The sequence below is a fragment of the Stigmatopora argus genome, chromosome 1, assembly GCF_051989625.1.
Source record: "Stigmatopora argus isolate UIUO_Sarg chromosome 1, RoL_Sarg_1.0, whole genome shotgun sequence".
Classification (NCBI taxonomy): domain Eukaryota; kingdom Metazoa; phylum Chordata; class Actinopteri; order Syngnathiformes; family Syngnathidae; genus Stigmatopora; species Stigmatopora argus.
In genome coordinates, this window is record NC_135387.1 from 18,832,421 (window position 1) to 18,849,232 (window position 16,812).

General features: G+C 40.6%; 4 protein-coding genes and 1 long non-coding RNA gene across 7 annotated transcripts; 2 read left to right on the top strand and 3 right to left on the bottom strand.

Moving 5' to 3' along the window:
- Positions 1 to 44: 44 nt before the first annotated feature.
- On the bottom strand, positions 45 to 2,488 carry lipt1 (lipoyltransferase 1). Its single transcript, XM_077606410.1, has 4 exons — positions 2,401 to 2,488; positions 1,262 to 1,798; positions 889 to 1,110; positions 45 to 694 (listed from the first exon to the last, which is right to left on the bottom strand). Exons 2-4 carry the CDS (start codon positions 1,770 to 1,772, stop codon positions 282 to 284), a joined length of 1,146 nt encoding a protein of 381 aa, XP_077462536.1. The 5' UTR covers positions 1,773 to 1,798; positions 2,401 to 2,488; the 3' UTR covers positions 45 to 281.
- Positions 2,489 to 3,376: 888 nt separating this feature from the next.
- On the top strand, positions 3,377 to 5,836 carry LOC144077720 (uncharacterized). Its single transcript, XM_077605658.1, has 2 exons — positions 3,377 to 3,920; positions 5,496 to 5,836. Exons 1-2 carry the CDS (start codon positions 3,756 to 3,758, stop codon positions 5,613 to 5,615), a joined length of 285 nt encoding a protein of 94 aa, XP_077461784.1. The 5' UTR covers positions 3,377 to 3,755; the 3' UTR covers positions 5,616 to 5,836.
- Positions 5,837 to 6,173: 337 nt separating this feature from the next.
- LOC144078419 (uncharacterized) lies at positions 6,174 to 10,655 on the bottom strand. The gene is made up of 3 exons (XR_013301200.1): positions 9,879 to 10,655; positions 9,137 to 9,229; positions 6,174 to 8,576 (listed from the first exon to the last, which is right to left on the bottom strand). It is a non-coding gene; the product is annotated as an uncharacterized LOC144078419 (long non-coding RNA).
- Positions 6,834 to 12,630, top strand: LOC144078392 (solute carrier family 22 member 6). 3 transcript variants are annotated; one of them, XM_077606424.1, is made up of 10 exons: positions 6,834 to 7,115; positions 7,759 to 7,856; positions 8,426 to 8,580; positions 9,695 to 9,863; positions 9,970 to 10,072; positions 10,149 to 10,273; positions 10,524 to 10,758; positions 10,865 to 11,025; positions 11,107 to 11,343; positions 12,305 to 12,630. In XM_077606424.1, the coding sequence occupies exons 1-10, from the start codon at positions 6,894 to 6,896 to the stop codon at positions 12,345 to 12,347; spliced, it is 1,548 nt and encodes a 515-aa protein (XP_077462550.1). In that variant the 5' UTR covers positions 6,834 to 6,893; the 3' UTR covers positions 12,348 to 12,630. The 3 variants fall into 3 exon arrangements, with proteins under 3 accessions (XP_077462550.1, XP_077462560.1, XP_077462565.1); XM_077606434.1 differs by having other exon boundaries at positions 10,524 to 10,735; positions 10,917 to 11,025; XM_077606439.1 differs by lacking the exon at positions 12,305 to 12,630 and having other exon boundaries at positions 10,917 to 11,025; positions 11,107 to 11,292.
- Positions 12,495 to 16,524, bottom strand: sh3yl1 (SH3 and SYLF domain containing 1). The gene is made up of 10 exons (XM_077606452.1): positions 16,372 to 16,524; positions 15,200 to 15,310; positions 14,998 to 15,111; positions 14,679 to 14,743; positions 14,486 to 14,598; positions 13,885 to 14,013; positions 13,679 to 13,823; positions 13,386 to 13,464; positions 13,198 to 13,272; positions 12,495 to 12,957 (listed from the first exon to the last, which is right to left on the bottom strand). Coding segments are annotated over exons 1-10 (1,035 nt in total). The 5' UTR covers positions 16,373 to 16,524; the 3' UTR covers positions 12,495 to 12,754.
- Positions 16,525 to 16,812: the final 288 nt, after the last annotated feature.

A 16,812-nucleotide genomic window follows, 5' to 3' on the forward strand; every position in this document is an offset into this window, starting at 1 on the left:
CCATTCATACTCAAAGACGCTCCAGTGTTGAATTAATAAAACAATTCTGCATGTACGACTGAGTTTATGGGAGTGGTGCCCAAGGACAATAAACCATTGAGATGTTGTGTTTTGAGTTACAAACATGGTCACACAATGAAATAAATATTCAAGTGATGGAACAACTGTTGTTTGGTTTTCTCTCATTTGAGCATGTTGTACCTCACAACACAATAAGTGGTTCCGCCGAAAACCAAAACATGTCTAACAGTGGATATACTGTTCAAGGTTGGGTTTAAACTTTAGCCCATTATAGCCAATATGGCATCACAAAGTCTCCGCAGTCTATCCTGCTTCTCATCGCTCTCACAGCGCAACAGCATCGAAAAAGCTGCAGCAGTACGTTGTGGACAAAATCGCTCTCCCTCTAGCACTCCACTCAGCTCACGACTCAAACTGAGCGGAAGCCAGTCAGTTGGAACGTCTAACTTGCAGCTATCAACCACACCGTTTTTAACTTCTAAACACAGCTCGACGGCGCGCCCTGCTGAAGAAAGATCGTCCGTCATTTTCAGTAGCGTTTGAACGCTGAACTTGGGCGTCTTTCCAAAGATCCAATGCCATCCTCGCAACTCTGCCGACTTGCCGCTGAGCCCCGGAAACGCGGCGTCATCAGCCGGATTCACCAGATTCATTGCAGCACTGCCACCAAACTCTGAGGACAAAAAAATGAAAAAAAAAGTCACGGAAAACAGCCGACTGATTACATCCATCCAAACTGGCATTCACATAAAATAAGACAGTAGAATGGGTTCATTCATTACCCGTCCATTTGAATGGAAAATAGTGCTTAATTTAGTGTTTACTTTAGTGCAGGAAACATTACAAATTGAGCTGAGATTTTACTACCTGCACTGTACTGATCAGCTAGTGCTTCCAGGAGCTCCTTCCATGTCAGCGTGGGTTCATGATCCACCAAGTTGGTCACTGGGGAGGGCACACTAGGCGTGGCGTTGCTGCGGAGACCCTGGCAGCTGGAGTGCAACACGGGGGAGAGGGCCGAGTGGTCGGACGAGTGCAGCAGGGTACAGTGATGGTACGACGACTTACGGCTAATTCTCGAGGCACTTCCTGGAGTCAACAATATCATGTTAGAACGACCAGAGACAAAGGATCCTCTTGCCATACAGTGAAAGACATGCTTGTTGTAAATTTTTAAGTTAAACTGAGCGGAGCAATTTGGGGAATTCAGCAGATTTTTTTTGTTCATATACAAACCTACCTGTGATTTTGTAGTGCCCCTTCAGGAATATGTCGAATCGTTCGGTTGCTTTGACCTCTAGTCCGGGCCGGAGACAATTCAGGGCGCCGGTGATAACCTTCAGGTTCCTCTGGCGGTCATACGCCTTTTTTGAAGCAAAGAAGGTCAAGTTCAGGTTACCTAGGTCATGGAAGACTGTGCCTCCACCACTTTGCCTGCGTGCCAAAGATATCCCCGATCTCTTTATGAGCGACAGGTTGCACTCCTTCCACGGATTCTGGTGTCGCCCAATAACCACAGCTGGCGTGTTGCGCCACAGCAACAGAACGTTACGTTGATTCAGATCCACGTTGGCTTCAATCCATTCCTCCAAGGAAAGGTTCTCATGGACGTCTGTGGACTGGGAAAACAGGACAAGAGCCCCTTTGCTGCTGTTGCTCCACAAAGTGCTACAGGCACGAGTCAGTGTTTTAAAATGATACGTCCTAAAAGAGTCTCTGAAGAGAGACATTGTCTGTTTGATGTGTAACATGTCTGTCACCTCCACATGTCTGGGCGCTAAAGAATGGCATAAAATGAGAACACAGATGATTGGTAGCGTAGTGGTGGCTGCTTTGCAGCTGACATGCTTTTCACAAAAACCTTATGATTGACAAGGTGGCCAGAATATCATTTTAATTATATTGTTTAGCACAAACGTCTACCACAAAGATCTCACAACAACAACAACAACAACAAAAATCCGAGGGATCATCTACCGCTTTGTAATTCTAGACCAGGCTACAAACTAGGGCGCAATGAAGACTCCATGTCAGTGTCACCAATGGCAATTTTTCAGTACAATGAAGAAATCAATGTTAGTAAAATTAATTTAGTAATACTAATATAGCAGTGACTATGCATAATAGTTTAATTAAACATTCTCATTTCGTCCAAAGTCTTTGCTCACGAATCAAGTGTTCTTCTACTTTAGCGTCTTCTTCGGCGCACACAAAATGACGTCACAACTCGCCCTTGCTGATTAGTACTTTTTTTTAGCTAGCTAGTTTAGCACCATCACGACTCTCGTAGAGCAAAACACAAGTTGTTACGAATGCATTCCTCTAAAATGAGACAATTACTCCCCATGCAAAAAAAAACAAGTGAACAATGGTCCTTACGTTCTTAGGATAAGAATAGTAGTGGTTGAGGTACCGGTGGGCTTTGTGCGTCACTGTAAAGCTGCCGTGCAGATGCATCTGCTGAGTCAATTATTCCGACCAAAATGGCTCAAGTTATTATTTCATTAAAATCATTATAGACAGAAAATAAGCAATGTGAAAAACAAATTTTCAGCGTGCAAGGCTAAAGAATGGTGTCCTAATATTTCTACAGTAGATATTACAGGACATATATGTAGTCGTTTTATGGTTTGTTTTTACACTTAAATACGTATTTACTTTTCCCCAATCTACTTTGGTGTACTCTATCAGCATAAAAACAAAAGTTTTTACAATCTTTTAAATTCAGCTCATGCACATTTAAAGTTGTTATGTATTTTTTTTAAATTAATTAATTTATTTTTATTTATTTATTATTCATTCATTTATTTATTTATTTTTACTTATTTATTCATTCATTTATTTATTTGTGTGTTTATTTAATTATTTATGTATTTATTTATTCCTTTATTTATTCAAATTTATTTTTTTATTTCGGTTTGGCCATTGCCCCTATGAGTCAGAGTTTGGAAGATAATTAACTATATCCTCACAACGGGCTTGCGTATACAGTGACATGATAGGAATAATATTGGCAAAACAAAAATCTTGACTGTTCTAAGGGACAACAAACCCAAGCAGGTTTGAAACGCCGAGGTCCAAGTTGTGTTTAAAATATTGACTCCAAGAAAGGACACAAAAGTGGACATTACAGGTATTTTGACCTGTACAACAGGTGCACCTAGCAGCAGCAGTTACAGGAAACCACTCAAAATTATTTTTAATAAAAGTCTGTTTTTTATTATAATTAATTTTTATTATTTACTATATGTGAATTATGTTTGTGAAACTTTAGCACTTAAGTAGGAGGAGTTTCTTTGTCATAAAACAGTATGCTGGTTTTACGCTATTTGCTTTTAAAAGCAAAGTCCAGAAAGCGTGTGCACAGTAATTCGGATTGCTATCAAATTATTCGGAAGACGTGCACTAAAGATAGAGCTTTTTAAATTCTCAAAATCTTCTACAAACTGTCAATATTCCTGTTGAGCCAGTGACAAGTTTTGTGTTTATTTAGTAAAACAAATATGGAGGCAACTTCATAAAAAGACCAACATTTTGGAGGTGAAGTGATATGATGATTTGTGAGGGGAAAAGGACAGAGAAGATCATTTGAACATTCTTTTAATAATCCTTCATTTATTTAAAAGCCTGCAAAGCCTCAGCTTCAGGCTACTCATAAAGTTGGACGGACTCTCTGCTCCAAAGGTCCTTTGTGGAGAAAGACGCAAACAACATCTGTGCCACAACGCCAAGCCATGGGAAGTGAGGACACTCGGCAGAAAACTTCCAAAGAAGTATATTTTGCCATATTACCAGATAAATACGAACCCTTGGTCGAAGATGATGGAAGCCAAGAGACCCAAGAGGAAAGGTTGAAGCGGAAGGAGAAGAGGAAGAGGAGGAGGAAGAAGTACATTAGGGTGAGCAAAAATCTTCTGTTCTTATCAATTATGTGTAGAATTTGCTGCTCAGCAATAAGGCTAATCGTGAAAAAATTTGTGTTGGGTCAATTCCTTTAGTAAGTTATTAAGCCGAACGAACACTCTGTACTTTTGTAGAACAGATAAAAGTACAGATACAGCATAGATAAAAAATACTCTTTAAAAAATATTATTAGTGTTTTCAGAGGTGCCAAACAACATACTGACTCTTACAGGCATATAAGTGCTGAAGTAAAAAAATATATATATTAATGTATTACATACAAAACAAATTCAGGGTGTATGTTGCCCTTTTGTAATTCATTTTTACATTTAGAATTAGATCAAGATCCACCCAATGAATTGATGATGAGATTAAATCATATTCTTTTTTTGTAAGAATATGTACCGTATTTTACAGACTATAGGTCGCATTTTTTTCATTGGCCGGCCCTACGACTAATAGTGAAGTATATCTGTATGTTTTTTTTCTCTCTTTCTGACCACTGACAGCCTGTTATGTTGTTTATAGGCTATAGTTATCTGAAAAACGGTTATGTTAACACAGGCCTATTTAGCCTTAATATTATTGTTACTTTAATGTATGTTTGTTGTTTTTTCTGATATAAAAAAATGCCCTCCCAAAAATGCGACTGCTACTAATACATAGTAATTTTTCCCCTCTTAATTCTGTATCCGAAAAATATGGTAATTGAGGAGGCGGGGCTATAGCCACCTGCATTTTCCGATTCATTAGTGCACCAATGGAATTGTTCGTGAAATTGTCCTTCAGCGGAAGCCGTCAGCGCCTGAAGCTCAGTTCTAACCATTAATGAGTTCATTGTAGACGTTATCTTGTGCAAATTTGGTTTGCTGTTCAATTGACTGTGCTAACAGATCGTCGAGGAGTTCCTCGATTATCTTTGCTTAGATTACTTAAGTGGTGTTTTTGCTCAATTTTAAGTAAATGGTTTCAAAGTAAATATTTGACCTCAGCACACTAGGTTATTTCTTTCATTCATTCATTTTCAACACCACTTATCCCAGTCAAGGTTAAGTGTGCCAAGGGTGCCGGAGGCTACCCCAGCTGACTTCAGACGAAAGGCGGACTAGTACACCCAAAACTGGTGGCCACACACACAGGAAGACAAACATTTGCACTCACAATCACACCGCCACTGAGCGGGAATCGATCCCACGCTGTTTCCAAACCGAAGTTAGGCAAATGAACTACTACCACATTGGCATATTCTTAAATAATAATCGCCAGGGTGATTTTTTTTCCAGATTGTTTACAAATAATTGTAATTATTTAGTTACAAAAATGCCTATGGCAATTATTTTAAGCGGTGACATGCTTTTAATTTTAACATAAAGGAAAAGATGTCTGAATAGTGTAAAGTGGGGAGAAAATTGTTCCAGCGAAAACGAAAAAAAACGCGTAAAACGGGGGAATACTGTATAGTCACTATTTTGTGGATTTTCACTTATTACGGGGGTGCTGAAAAGTTAAATGAATTGTTTGTGTGGATTTCAACAAGCTCGCTCACTGTCCCTTTCCTTCTGAGCCGACAGAATGTCAAGAAAGCCTGCAGCTTCACCTGGCGCTGTCTGCTGTGTGGCTTGCAGAATTTGGCTGGCTCGCACTCCATGCCGCTGTCACCTGTGGCCGTAGTGCTGGCACATCGCGCATGATTGGCCCGTCAACAGAGTCTCGTGGAGTCTTCACTCAATTGTTTTTAATATAGAATTGTTACTAGCTTTTGCTTCTTTTTTTGTATTCTGCATTCATTTTTCTTCTTTTATACCGCAGCATTTCCGTCACGTGTGATATGACAGTAAATCCATTTAGATGTTCTTTTACGCAATTTTATAGCCTGAATTTTAGTGAATTAAAATACAGTTTTGAAGGTTTAGTCTTTCTGATCTTGATTTTCTTTTTCTCCTACTTCCGTTAAGTTAACTGTATAAAAAACATTAGCTGTTAATGTCATGACATTTCACCCTTTCTACAAGAAATGACATCTAAGATAAGCTCCAGCACAATTGCAGATATTTTGTCTAAACAATTAATAATGTTCAGTTTTTCTGTTATTGACAGGGAAGTTTTGATTCGGTTTCCAACACCCTATTAAAATTATCAATGGATGAAAAGAAACCAGGCAGCAACTGGTGGTTGCAAAAACTTTAACCAATCACATTCATCTTCATGAACCCAATGTGTGTCCTCCACTGTATTGCTCTTTAGTAACAACTGAATAACCTTTGCCTAAAGCTCAAGGCCATCACTTGAAATGCATAAGAAAGGCTGACTTTTGCATAGATAACATAATGAGGTCCAATCGTGTGTTGTGCTAATATCGCAAAAGCTGATAGACTCGTACTGTATGACTTTGGTCATCAATTTTTAGACTCCTATTCATTCAACTGAATAGCAAAAAGTCTAAAAACACATAACAATAAGTGTATATCTGTATGATGGCTGTCAAAAGTTGATGAACAAATTCACCATAATACACTTTAATGATAAAGATTCATTAATGAATGTCTACTAACTGACTGTGAATACATTGTCATCTTTGGCTGAGATAAATATTGTATGCGAACAAAAGATTAATTTAATGGGCAACAAAAAATCAATCAAAATTTGACATTTTGAGGCTAAGATATGACTTGTTAGTTTGAAGTATTTTTGGTTTCATTTGCCGAGGATTTCAATGCCACAAACACAAATGCAAGTCTATAACTTTCCCATTTTTGTTTGATTCCCATGAATGAGAATAGGACAGCTCCTGGCCCCCCTCACTGTCTTTATAAGGAGACGAGGGCAGGGGTCAAGACGAGCTCATGTTGAAATGTAAAAAGAAACGTAGGCACTTCACAAGAGTTCAGAGTCCAGCCAACAGACCAACACAGCGCTCGACTATTGAAGTCCACACCGTGGCAAGAGAAGTTCCAGAAAAGAAGAGCGTCATGTCTCCGCTGCAGCTGTCAGTCTTCTGGCGTTTGGCGCTCGCCTTCTTCTTCCAACCGTTCCTTTTCTTTCTCGACATTTTCACGGTTGCCGTGGTTGAGGAGATCTGTTCCCGTGGCAACGCCACAAGCAACAGAGGAACGCTAGCACCGAACCAATCGGAGGTCGAGAACTTTTCAAGAAACGAAACTGATTGGATGTCTCAAAGCGTCGCCCCAGACGTGAGTAACTCATTAAAATATTGTGGCATCAGACAAATATAAGTTATTGGTAAAAAGTGAGACAAACTCCTGATTATGTTTGCATTTTGGTTATTTGTGGGGATAAGATAACAATGTCTTAAACTGATTGACGTTAGATAACACGCATCCGGGCTATCGTTTTGACGCAGTTTTGACTAGAATTAACATAAATCTGGTAAACAATTCCTGGTGGATGAATGCTAAAGGGGTAAATACTAAATATACATTCATTCATATTGCGTACTTCTTATCCTCACAAGGCCCAACTACGGTAACCGGGCGGGGGACATCCTGAATTGGTGGCCAGCCAATCGCTGGGCACAAGGAGATGGACAACAATTTACTCTCAGATTCATATCTAGAAGCAATTTAGAGTGTTCAAGCAGTCTACCATGTGTGTTTTTGGGATGTGGGAGGAAACCGGAGTACCCGGAGAAAACCCACCCACGCAAGCCAATTCTACGGGGAGATGAGATTGAATCAATTGAGAAAAGTTCCATAAGTTCCATTTCTATCAAGATGATGCTTTTGATAGTGTATGAAGCATGTCAATCATGGAACAGTTTTTTAAAAAAAGCTCTAAAAATGCAAATTTTCACCTGAATTTTCCTTTGCGTATCAGTCAGTGTGTGACTGGACTCCATGGTTGTCCTACAGCCAATCTGTCTACATGGTGGGTCTGCTGCTCGGATCTCTGGTGGGCGGAGTTCTGTCTGACAGGTATTCATTCATTCACTCTAAATTGTGTCAGAAGTTATGGGATAAAAATGAAAGACACTGGTGAACTTGATCCTGTAGTTTTGTGGGTGAACATAAATCACCCATGCAGGGGTGCATCACTTTGGATAGGGATTTAATGGGTGTGAAAATGCATCGTTTGGTTTTTCAAATCGGCATAGAGTCTACAAAAGAACAATAACAAAAGGCACAGCTAAAATTTGTTAAAATTTCCCGTGTGCAAATGTAATGACTGTTTCTCAACAGTATAATATTATTATATAATTGTCTTCATACATGTATTTTATTACATTTATATCTATATATTATTTTATATAATATTTGACAGAGGGAAGACTATTTATAATGCAAGTAGTTTGAGATATGAGCATTACTTACTACTGAACTAATAAGTTGGCAAAAAAAAGACTATCAACCAGTGTGAATTGTTGTTACCTGAATAATATTAAGTTTGCTGATGTCATTTAGCGTGTTTTTTGTGAGGGTCTGCACCACAGTGGGTTTTTGTGTCACAGTATGAAACCTGATTGTTTTTGTATTCGCGTTTGCAGGTACGGAAAGTGTCCCGTGCTGCTGGTGTGTGTGCACATTCAGGCTTTATGTGGCCTGGTGCCCACTCTTATCACTCAGCCCGTCCTGTTTCTCGTTGTTCGCTGTGTGACGGGTGTTTGCAGCTGCTGTATCGGCAATTGCTCCTTCAGTCTGGGTAAATATGAAAAAATACATTTATACTATCAATATTATTTTTTTCATAAGTAAAGGAATGACTGTGGATAATTGCACTAATACTAATGTTTTCCCTTGTTTTGAATGCTTTACATTTGGATTTAAAATCTATATATATAATTTTTATAGTAGGCATACTGAACCTTGCAAGCATTAAATGTACACTATTTTTTTAAACAAAATGCTGTTTATATTTCCAAAACCCAAAACATTCAACACCAATTCCCAACTTAACAATCAACATTACCTCATTCACTGCCAGTGATCGCCATGGCGGCGATTGGTTGATTTATGAAATTACATTAAAGTCGTTGGAAGAGTAGGAAAGTTGTGGATGTGTTTCTTTAGTTTCAGTGTAGTGTTACTAAGTTACTGTAGGTTTGTGTATCAACGTCAATGGCAGACAATGAGTTAAAGTACAGTAGGATTAATTGCTATACATACGACTTATGCCTAGTTTGCCAACTATGCACTAAAATATAGGAAAATAAATGCTGTAAATTGAACTAAAGTAGAAAATAATTTAGAAAAATTACTTGTAAAATCTGCAAAAGGCTGGCCACCAATTCAGGGTGTCCCCCGCCTCTGTGCTGAATTTAGCTGGGATGGGCTCCAGGACCCCTGTGATCCTAGTGAGGATAAAGCGGTTCAGAAAATGAGATGAGACTTGTAAAAGGTAAAAACACTCATTTTTATAAAATAACAGTTATTTGCAGTTTAAATGCAATTACTATATCTTAAGGGCAAAAACAAATTATGGAATTAGCCAATCTTTTTGCACAATTAAATCATTTAATTGATAATCTGCACAATTTTTTTAAAGATAGATATGAGTATATCACTGTTAGCGGAAGGCTGAAGAGTCACTAGCTCAGTCACTCTTGGACTATATTTCTTTCCATATGCATTAAAAAATGAAACAAGTTTAAATACAGCTTAGGGAAAAAAGTAGGGATGTTTAACCCCCCCCCCAAAAAGTTTACAAATAGAGTGGGATTCAAAATGAAATGATGTTACCCAACCCCAAAAGTAGGCTAACTTTGACGCTAATCAATGCACCAAGCTTTTGAAAAACATGTGCTCGGGCCTTGCAGCTGTGGAGTGGACCACGCCCTCCTACCGCCGCTGGCCAACCGTCTTTCTGGGCTTCTGCTTCAGTCTGGGTACAATGGCCAGCGCCCTATTAGCCTGGCTAAGTCCCAGCTGGATTCAACTTCACCTGACTCTCGCTCTGCCCCAGCTCATCTGCCTGCCACTCTACCGGTCTGTCCTCCTCACCTGCCCATGTGTCTGTATTCTCTCCATCCTCCCCCCTCTTTCCAACCGTTGGACCACCCGTCCTCAGACCTTTAATTCTTTGTCGTCACAGTTGGATTCCGGAATCGCCGAGCTGGTTGGCGTTGATGGGGAAATCGGATGTTCTACACCGCTACTGTAGCGGAAGTATGGCAGATAAGCAGTGCGTGGACATGGCGAGTGCTACACACACGCACTTGAAGTCACATTCTGATCTTTTTAACGCGCACTCAATAATATTTGCGTCTGCAGCTCATAGGCTCCAAGGTGGAAAACCAGAAATGCACGGAGAGTCAGAAATACCTACCACCAAGTGACCTTTACCCCTTCAGGCACCCAACTGTCCTTCTGCGGCTGTCAATCATGAGCTATCTGAGGTGACAAATTGTTTTTAAACGGCGACCCACCACTCTTTGACAGTTTTTGTTAAAACGACTCCCTTGCTATGGTTAATGAATGACTTCTCTTCCTGCCACAAATATATAACTTCAACAATATCAGACTTGGCCAGTTAAGTCGTTTTCTAAAAGTTTTATCCTGACGTGTGATGATTCTCTGAGTGCCATATTACAGATGTCTCATTGGTCCACGTCGACTAAAGTTCTGATCCGTGTTGTGATTGGTCAGTGCCGCGACTGCGCTGACCTATTTTGGCATCTGTATGAACATTGGCTCCTTTGGCGTAAACGTCTACTCCGCCCAGTTCTTCTCTGGTCTGTCAGAGGCTCCCTGTTTGCTCATCCCACTGGTCCGCATGAATCGGCGTCCAATCAGCATGCTGACTCTCTCCCTGAGCGGCACTGCCTGCTTTCTGTCTTTGCTGCTGTCCAGATACCAATGTGAGGCTTCCACAAACATGAGTGTATGTATGCAATCTGGACAAGTTTGACTTGATGTGAATTGGTTAGCATCAGTGACCAAAGAATTAGCTTGTTTATAATGAGTGACTAATACATCATCTGGTACAGATTAACGGGTCCAACTGGCAAAAATGTGATTGGGATCACTTCGGTTCCGCAGGTAACTCAATGCTGGTGGTCGGTTTGGTACTGGTGGGCAAATTCTGCAGCCTGGTTACCGTCTTCATCTTGGCTCTTTACAACATTGAGCTGTTTCCAACAGTGGTCAGGTGACAAGCATTGGCAGAATCGCTTCCAGTTTAGCTTTTGTAGCTCCTTGCTGATTCTACCAACCTGTTTTTTACCTGCAGACAGCGTTGCATATCTCTGGTCAACTTGTTTTTCCGGATCGGTTGTCTAGTCAGCACTCTGTTCCCGCCCGACCCGGAAGGATCCATCTCATTGGCCGCCATGCTCATCTACAGCAGCGGGCCAATCATCGGCTGTGGATTCTGTCTACTGCTTCCGGAGACGAGCGGAAAACCGCTCCCCAATACTGTGGAAGACTGTGAGGAATCACCTCAGAATCCCCAGAAGAAAGGGATAAGGTTTGCAAACCCGTCAGAAGGGTCGTGACCTAAACCCCACAACAGGGCCATGTGAACAGTACAGCAGTATACCGAGTTTCCCAGTGGATAAAGAATATGCCTATGAGTTTTGTTATAAATGTCCCTTGAGGGCAAAAAACACTGCCACTTTGTTCATTTTTAGTCAATGTATGTTAGCATGGGCAGCCTCAAAGCTCTGGGTTCGATCCAAGGTGGGTTCTTACGTTGTGGAGTTTGCATGTTCTCCCCGGGCTTGCGTGGGTTTTTTCCGGGTACTCCGGTTTCCACCCACACCCCAAAAACAGGCAGTGCAGCCTGGTTGAACACTCTAAATTGCCCCTAGGTATGAGTGAGAGCGTGAATGGTTGTCCATCTCCTTGTGCCCTGTGATTGGCTGGCCACCGATCGAGGGTGTCCCACGCCTGGTGCCCGTAGTTGGCTGGGATAGGCTCCAGCACCCCCCACAACTCTTGTGATAATAAACGGTAAAGAAAACAAAATGTTCGCATTCAGGTAGCAAAGGCTATTTGTTTTTGTTTTTTAACTATATACAATTTTAAAGAGCGAATTATGAATAATATTTTTTTTACCTTGTTGTGATGGGGGCAAACTGCTGTTTGTTGAATGAGTCAAGTCATCTATCACCAAAGGTTGGAAGCACAGACTTAGCATAAGTTTCCAAGATGTTAATAAACGACTATTTGCTGTATGTAACTGAGACTCTTTGGAAATATTTAGCATCATTAACTTCAGTTTCCTCTCCTTAAGCTTTTGTTCACATTCCGACCAGATAAGCTATTTCAGTTAGTGTTTTCAGCCTCTTGGCAGGAATACAACTTCGAAAAATGGAGGAAGTTACTAAATTGACACTGCTTTCGGAAACTAGCTCTATCCAGGAAAATAAATAATTATTTGGCATATTTTTGGTGGGACAAAAGGTCAACATCTATTGTCTTTCCAGGAAGCTGAAAACCCAGATGGCTGTATTATGCACCACAGAGTGAAGGCAAACAACAGCTCCCAGGCAGTTGGAATCAGCCATGTTTTCTTTTGCATTAACAACTCTTATTGTTATGTTTTGTATTTTAGCTAATCTACTACATCTTGAAAATGTCTACATTTCTATTTATAAGAAGCCCCGTTTGTCAAAAAAGATTTCAAAGCCTTGTTTATTGCCTTAGCAACTTGCATGTAATATGCACAGGCTTCAATATGCAATATTAAAGTGTGGAAGTGTTTGTAACAGTTCTTGAACATAAATGGCTTTTATTTGAAAATATTAAAAATGTTTTTGTTCAAAGCAGTTGAGGAGAAATTAGGGTTACTCTCAGAAGTCTCTCTTTGTATAGAGCACCACCAAATGAATCTTAAGTTGGATACCAAATGGATCCTTAACAGCAGGTGGCAGCGATCAATATGTGACATAGTTTGCTGGAAACATCCCCCTTTTCCCACTCAGTTCCCCTTCCCACCAGTCATATTGGCTCTCGGTCTTGGTAATAATGGTGATGCGGGCGCCAGGTTGGAAGCTGAGGTCTCCAGGCTGCTGGCCTTCAAATGGATGCACCGCAGTGACTACCAATGTTTCACTGGCTCTGTTCGCTGGTACGTCTCCTTTTGGATATAGAAAGAACCGTTAACTCACATAGCATTAGTATCTATACATATACTTAATAAATAAGTAACGGGATACTTCTGAGTTAACTAAAACAATAAAGTAAACAATGTGCTGAGAGATCACCCTAATTTAAATTGGGTTCATCTCAAAATTGCAAAATGTGGATGATAATAAAAATTAGATTGGGTCTCATAGATTATATATCCACAAGAGGGGGCTGCAGCAGGAAGCGAAACTGAGGTTCAACTCACTTGAAGTTTCAGATTTGTAGACGGAGATACTGGGGTAGAGTGTCCTTTTTCCTACTGCACCTGCGAAAAGTCATTTTTCTCTGGTTAGAGAGATAATCAAGTAGTGGTGACACTAATAAGTGAATGTCCTCATGAACTTGAATACGGGCACAGGAGTCGTGCGGCTGTTTTACCAAGATCACGCGAATTCTCATGAGTGTTGACTGCTCGCGTTGAAGTCGGAGCTGGAGGTCTGGCAGGAGGACGTGATGCCTAAACAGAAAAGTGTCACTTGGTGTCTGCTTTGACGTGAGTTCTGCTCCAGTTTGAAGCATGGTCCTTAAGGGCAAACATATTTTTTCTGCCGGTCAATGTGTACATGATCATGCATTTTCTAACAGGATTTTGTTTTTCATTTCTTTCTTTCTAAAGAAAATTGGAGGATTTGTCCCAAACTCAGCATTTAGGCATGTTTAAAACAAATTACCTTTGTGGAGACAGGTTTACTGCTGAATTCCGTATCGTGTCCTTCTGCGTATGCATTCAACATATGATAGAGAGTGTCGCACTCCTGCGGTGGCTCCACATCGCCATTCAAAATGCCGGACGCTCGCAATTCCCGAGAGTAGTACCTGTAAACGCACACCGAAATTTATAATGAAGGTCAAACATAACAGACCACTGCTGTCGTACTTGCGGTTTGTTTCTTTGCGTTCAATCAGGTACGAGCCTTCCAAAGACAGACCAGCAAACAGCCCTCTGGACTTGCAGTAGGTGTAGACGGCAGCCATTTTGCGAAGAGTAACATCAGCCTCAACGTTCCTGAAACCAAAAGAAATGTCATGATTGATATGATTCGTGTTCAATACCAAGATCAAAAGTCACGTACAAAGCAGAGGTGCACAGGGTGCAACCGACACCCGACAATTGAAGTGGTGGTATTCGCAAAAAACGAAGTAAAATAAATTCATTTTATGATTGAACTAAACTAAGTGAAAATAATTCCACTCGTGCTTGTGTTTGAGTGGAAAATAATGTTTATCACTTTTTTAAAAATTAGTGGTGAGGAGAACTACCGTAAAAATGGCTAAATACCGACTGTGTTCTCATGGTATTGAGTTGATTACAAGTGGGTTGATTGGCCGTCTGACTGTTTGTCTTGCTTTTTGGTTTTAATCTGGGCAACCTTGATCTAACTAACTTGGGTGTTGTGTTACAACATCATTTGTTGGGTATTTTACGAAGACACGACGGTATACAAAATACCCAAATTAATGGTGCCAATGTCACCAACCTGCCGACCGGACCCACAGCAACCGTAAAGTTCCCTCCCAGTGTCAAATTCCCGCCTCTTGTGAATGCATCAATGGCTCGCCGATGATTTAGGACAATCACCAGATCTGACACCTGTGGGAGATGGAAACGGTGTGTGTTAAAGTGGCGCTCAAAACATTCAGCATTTTACTACAAGCATTCAAGGCACTCACCTCCACACCAATTTCAAAGCCGCCACCAAGGCCAGCAATGCCAATTGCAGAAGGAGCCGACCACCCTTTGGAATAAAGAATTGCCAACCAGTCATTTTCATACTGCATTGAAAAATTGTTACTACTATATCAGAGAGAAAACAGTAGTGTTAGGATTCCCTAACACGTTCAACCACATTTACATATCAGTCGCATATTGCCCTATGATTATGGGATTTGGTTGCCTCAGAAACTATTTGCTTCTCATACCAATGTCAAATGAGCGATTTAGCTTGATGACAGCAGGTAGGAAAGAAATTAATGATCATAGATAACTCACGTCTGTCACCCAGCCTGGCGATGACGATTCCACTGCCTCCCCTTGCAGTGATCACGAAGCCAGCCTTCACCACGGAGATGATGGCGAGCCCCTGGGCCGACGCGATTACATTAGCTACGGGCACAACAAGAACCTATAATATGACTCTTAGTTATGCAAAATGAGTTTAATTGGGAGCTACACAGCTCTCGCTACGCCCTACCTGGAATGAGTTTGTCGATTCCATTACCAGAAGAGATTTCGGTGAATCCTCGGAGGATCTTGGTGGCTTTCTTAACCTCAGACCACAGGTCCGATGGCATTATACTGTTCACTTCATAAAAGGGGATAGCTGTTATTGGCTGCAGAGTGACGGGCCAAGGTTAGATGTCCTGGTGCAACATGGTGGTTTCTGCCAGCTAAAATTTGCCTCATGTAAAATGGCAATAAATTCAAATGAAGGGCCAGTTACATGTTTTGCTATTTAATAATTAAGCTGCATTTTGGCAGAAGATCATTGAGAATGAAAGCCCTTGCGGGCGTTCCAGATGAATGTTCTCTTGCATCAGGTGGAATGTTGGCGAACTGGCTCCGCTGTTTTTTGGTCACCGTTTTAATCGTAACCTGTCAGTGCTAAATCATTACAGTGAGCTTTTTTTCTGGTCGAGTCAATGGAACAGTTCTAGTGTTTCCATTATTGTACGAGTCAAGCCTTCGGACTCGCTGTTCTGTGGCCGTTTAATTTCACCGGTCAAAACTGTTTCAAACCGTTTATTCTAGAGCCGTGCGGTCTAACTTATTTTGGCATAGTTTCTTCATTTGCAGATAATTATCATATTTGAACATGAAGAGATCAAATGGCACTGCATTTCATTGTGTTGTTGAAAGGGACTCAACTATTGTATACAAACAAGAATAAATAGTGCCACCGTGAGGCCAACGGGCTACTAATGATCCAAACGAACCATTTTATTCTATTATACAAACTTATTTGAGTGGCCGAAGTTTAAAAAAAAACAAAATACAACAACAACAAAAAACAACTAAATTATGATTTAGTCAACCACAATAATCGTTGATTACGAGTGCCCTAATAATTATGCCAAGACATTGAACTGCAATTCAAAAAAACAACAAACCTTTTCAGCTACAACATCTAAAATGGAAACGTTGTGATGTTTTTCAAGTCCAAAATATGACTTTGTGGCTAATAAAAGCAAACAAATCTATTCTCATGATAAATTGAATCTCAATACAGGCGCCCTTGCGTTTGTCAATTTGTGTTGTTTAAAGACCAAATCGCCGTACAAATCACACTCAAATAGCAGACGTAACCTCCAAGTCGACATAAATAAGCAAAGAGAAAATACTAAAGTATACAATTTAATAACTTACTTTTGACAAGCGTTCTGTACTCGTCAGTTTGTGCGCCTGCGACAAACGTGAAACTTCACTTCCGCATCACCTGTCGCCTCGCCTAACAGCCAATCACAAGTACGCTTGCGAGTCACGTGCCAGGTGGCCGACAGCTGATGATAAACATAATGAGGTTGCATTCGCGGTGGTTCCAGAATCGAAGGAACATTACCCCTTTAAAGGGCACTCATTAACGCTTTGGCAGACATTGACGGCTCTAGACGTCCAATTTGTTTTAACTGGGAGAGTTAAAATACACTCCTCTTTGCAATAAAACAGGCCATTAACTCTCATAAAATGTGATCCTAGATACTAGTACCCTGGGATGCTAGTCATTTGTTTACACCAATACCCAGTATAGTCAAATCTAGAACTATTACCATCACGACCAACATAAAAATATGAGTAGAAAACAAATTT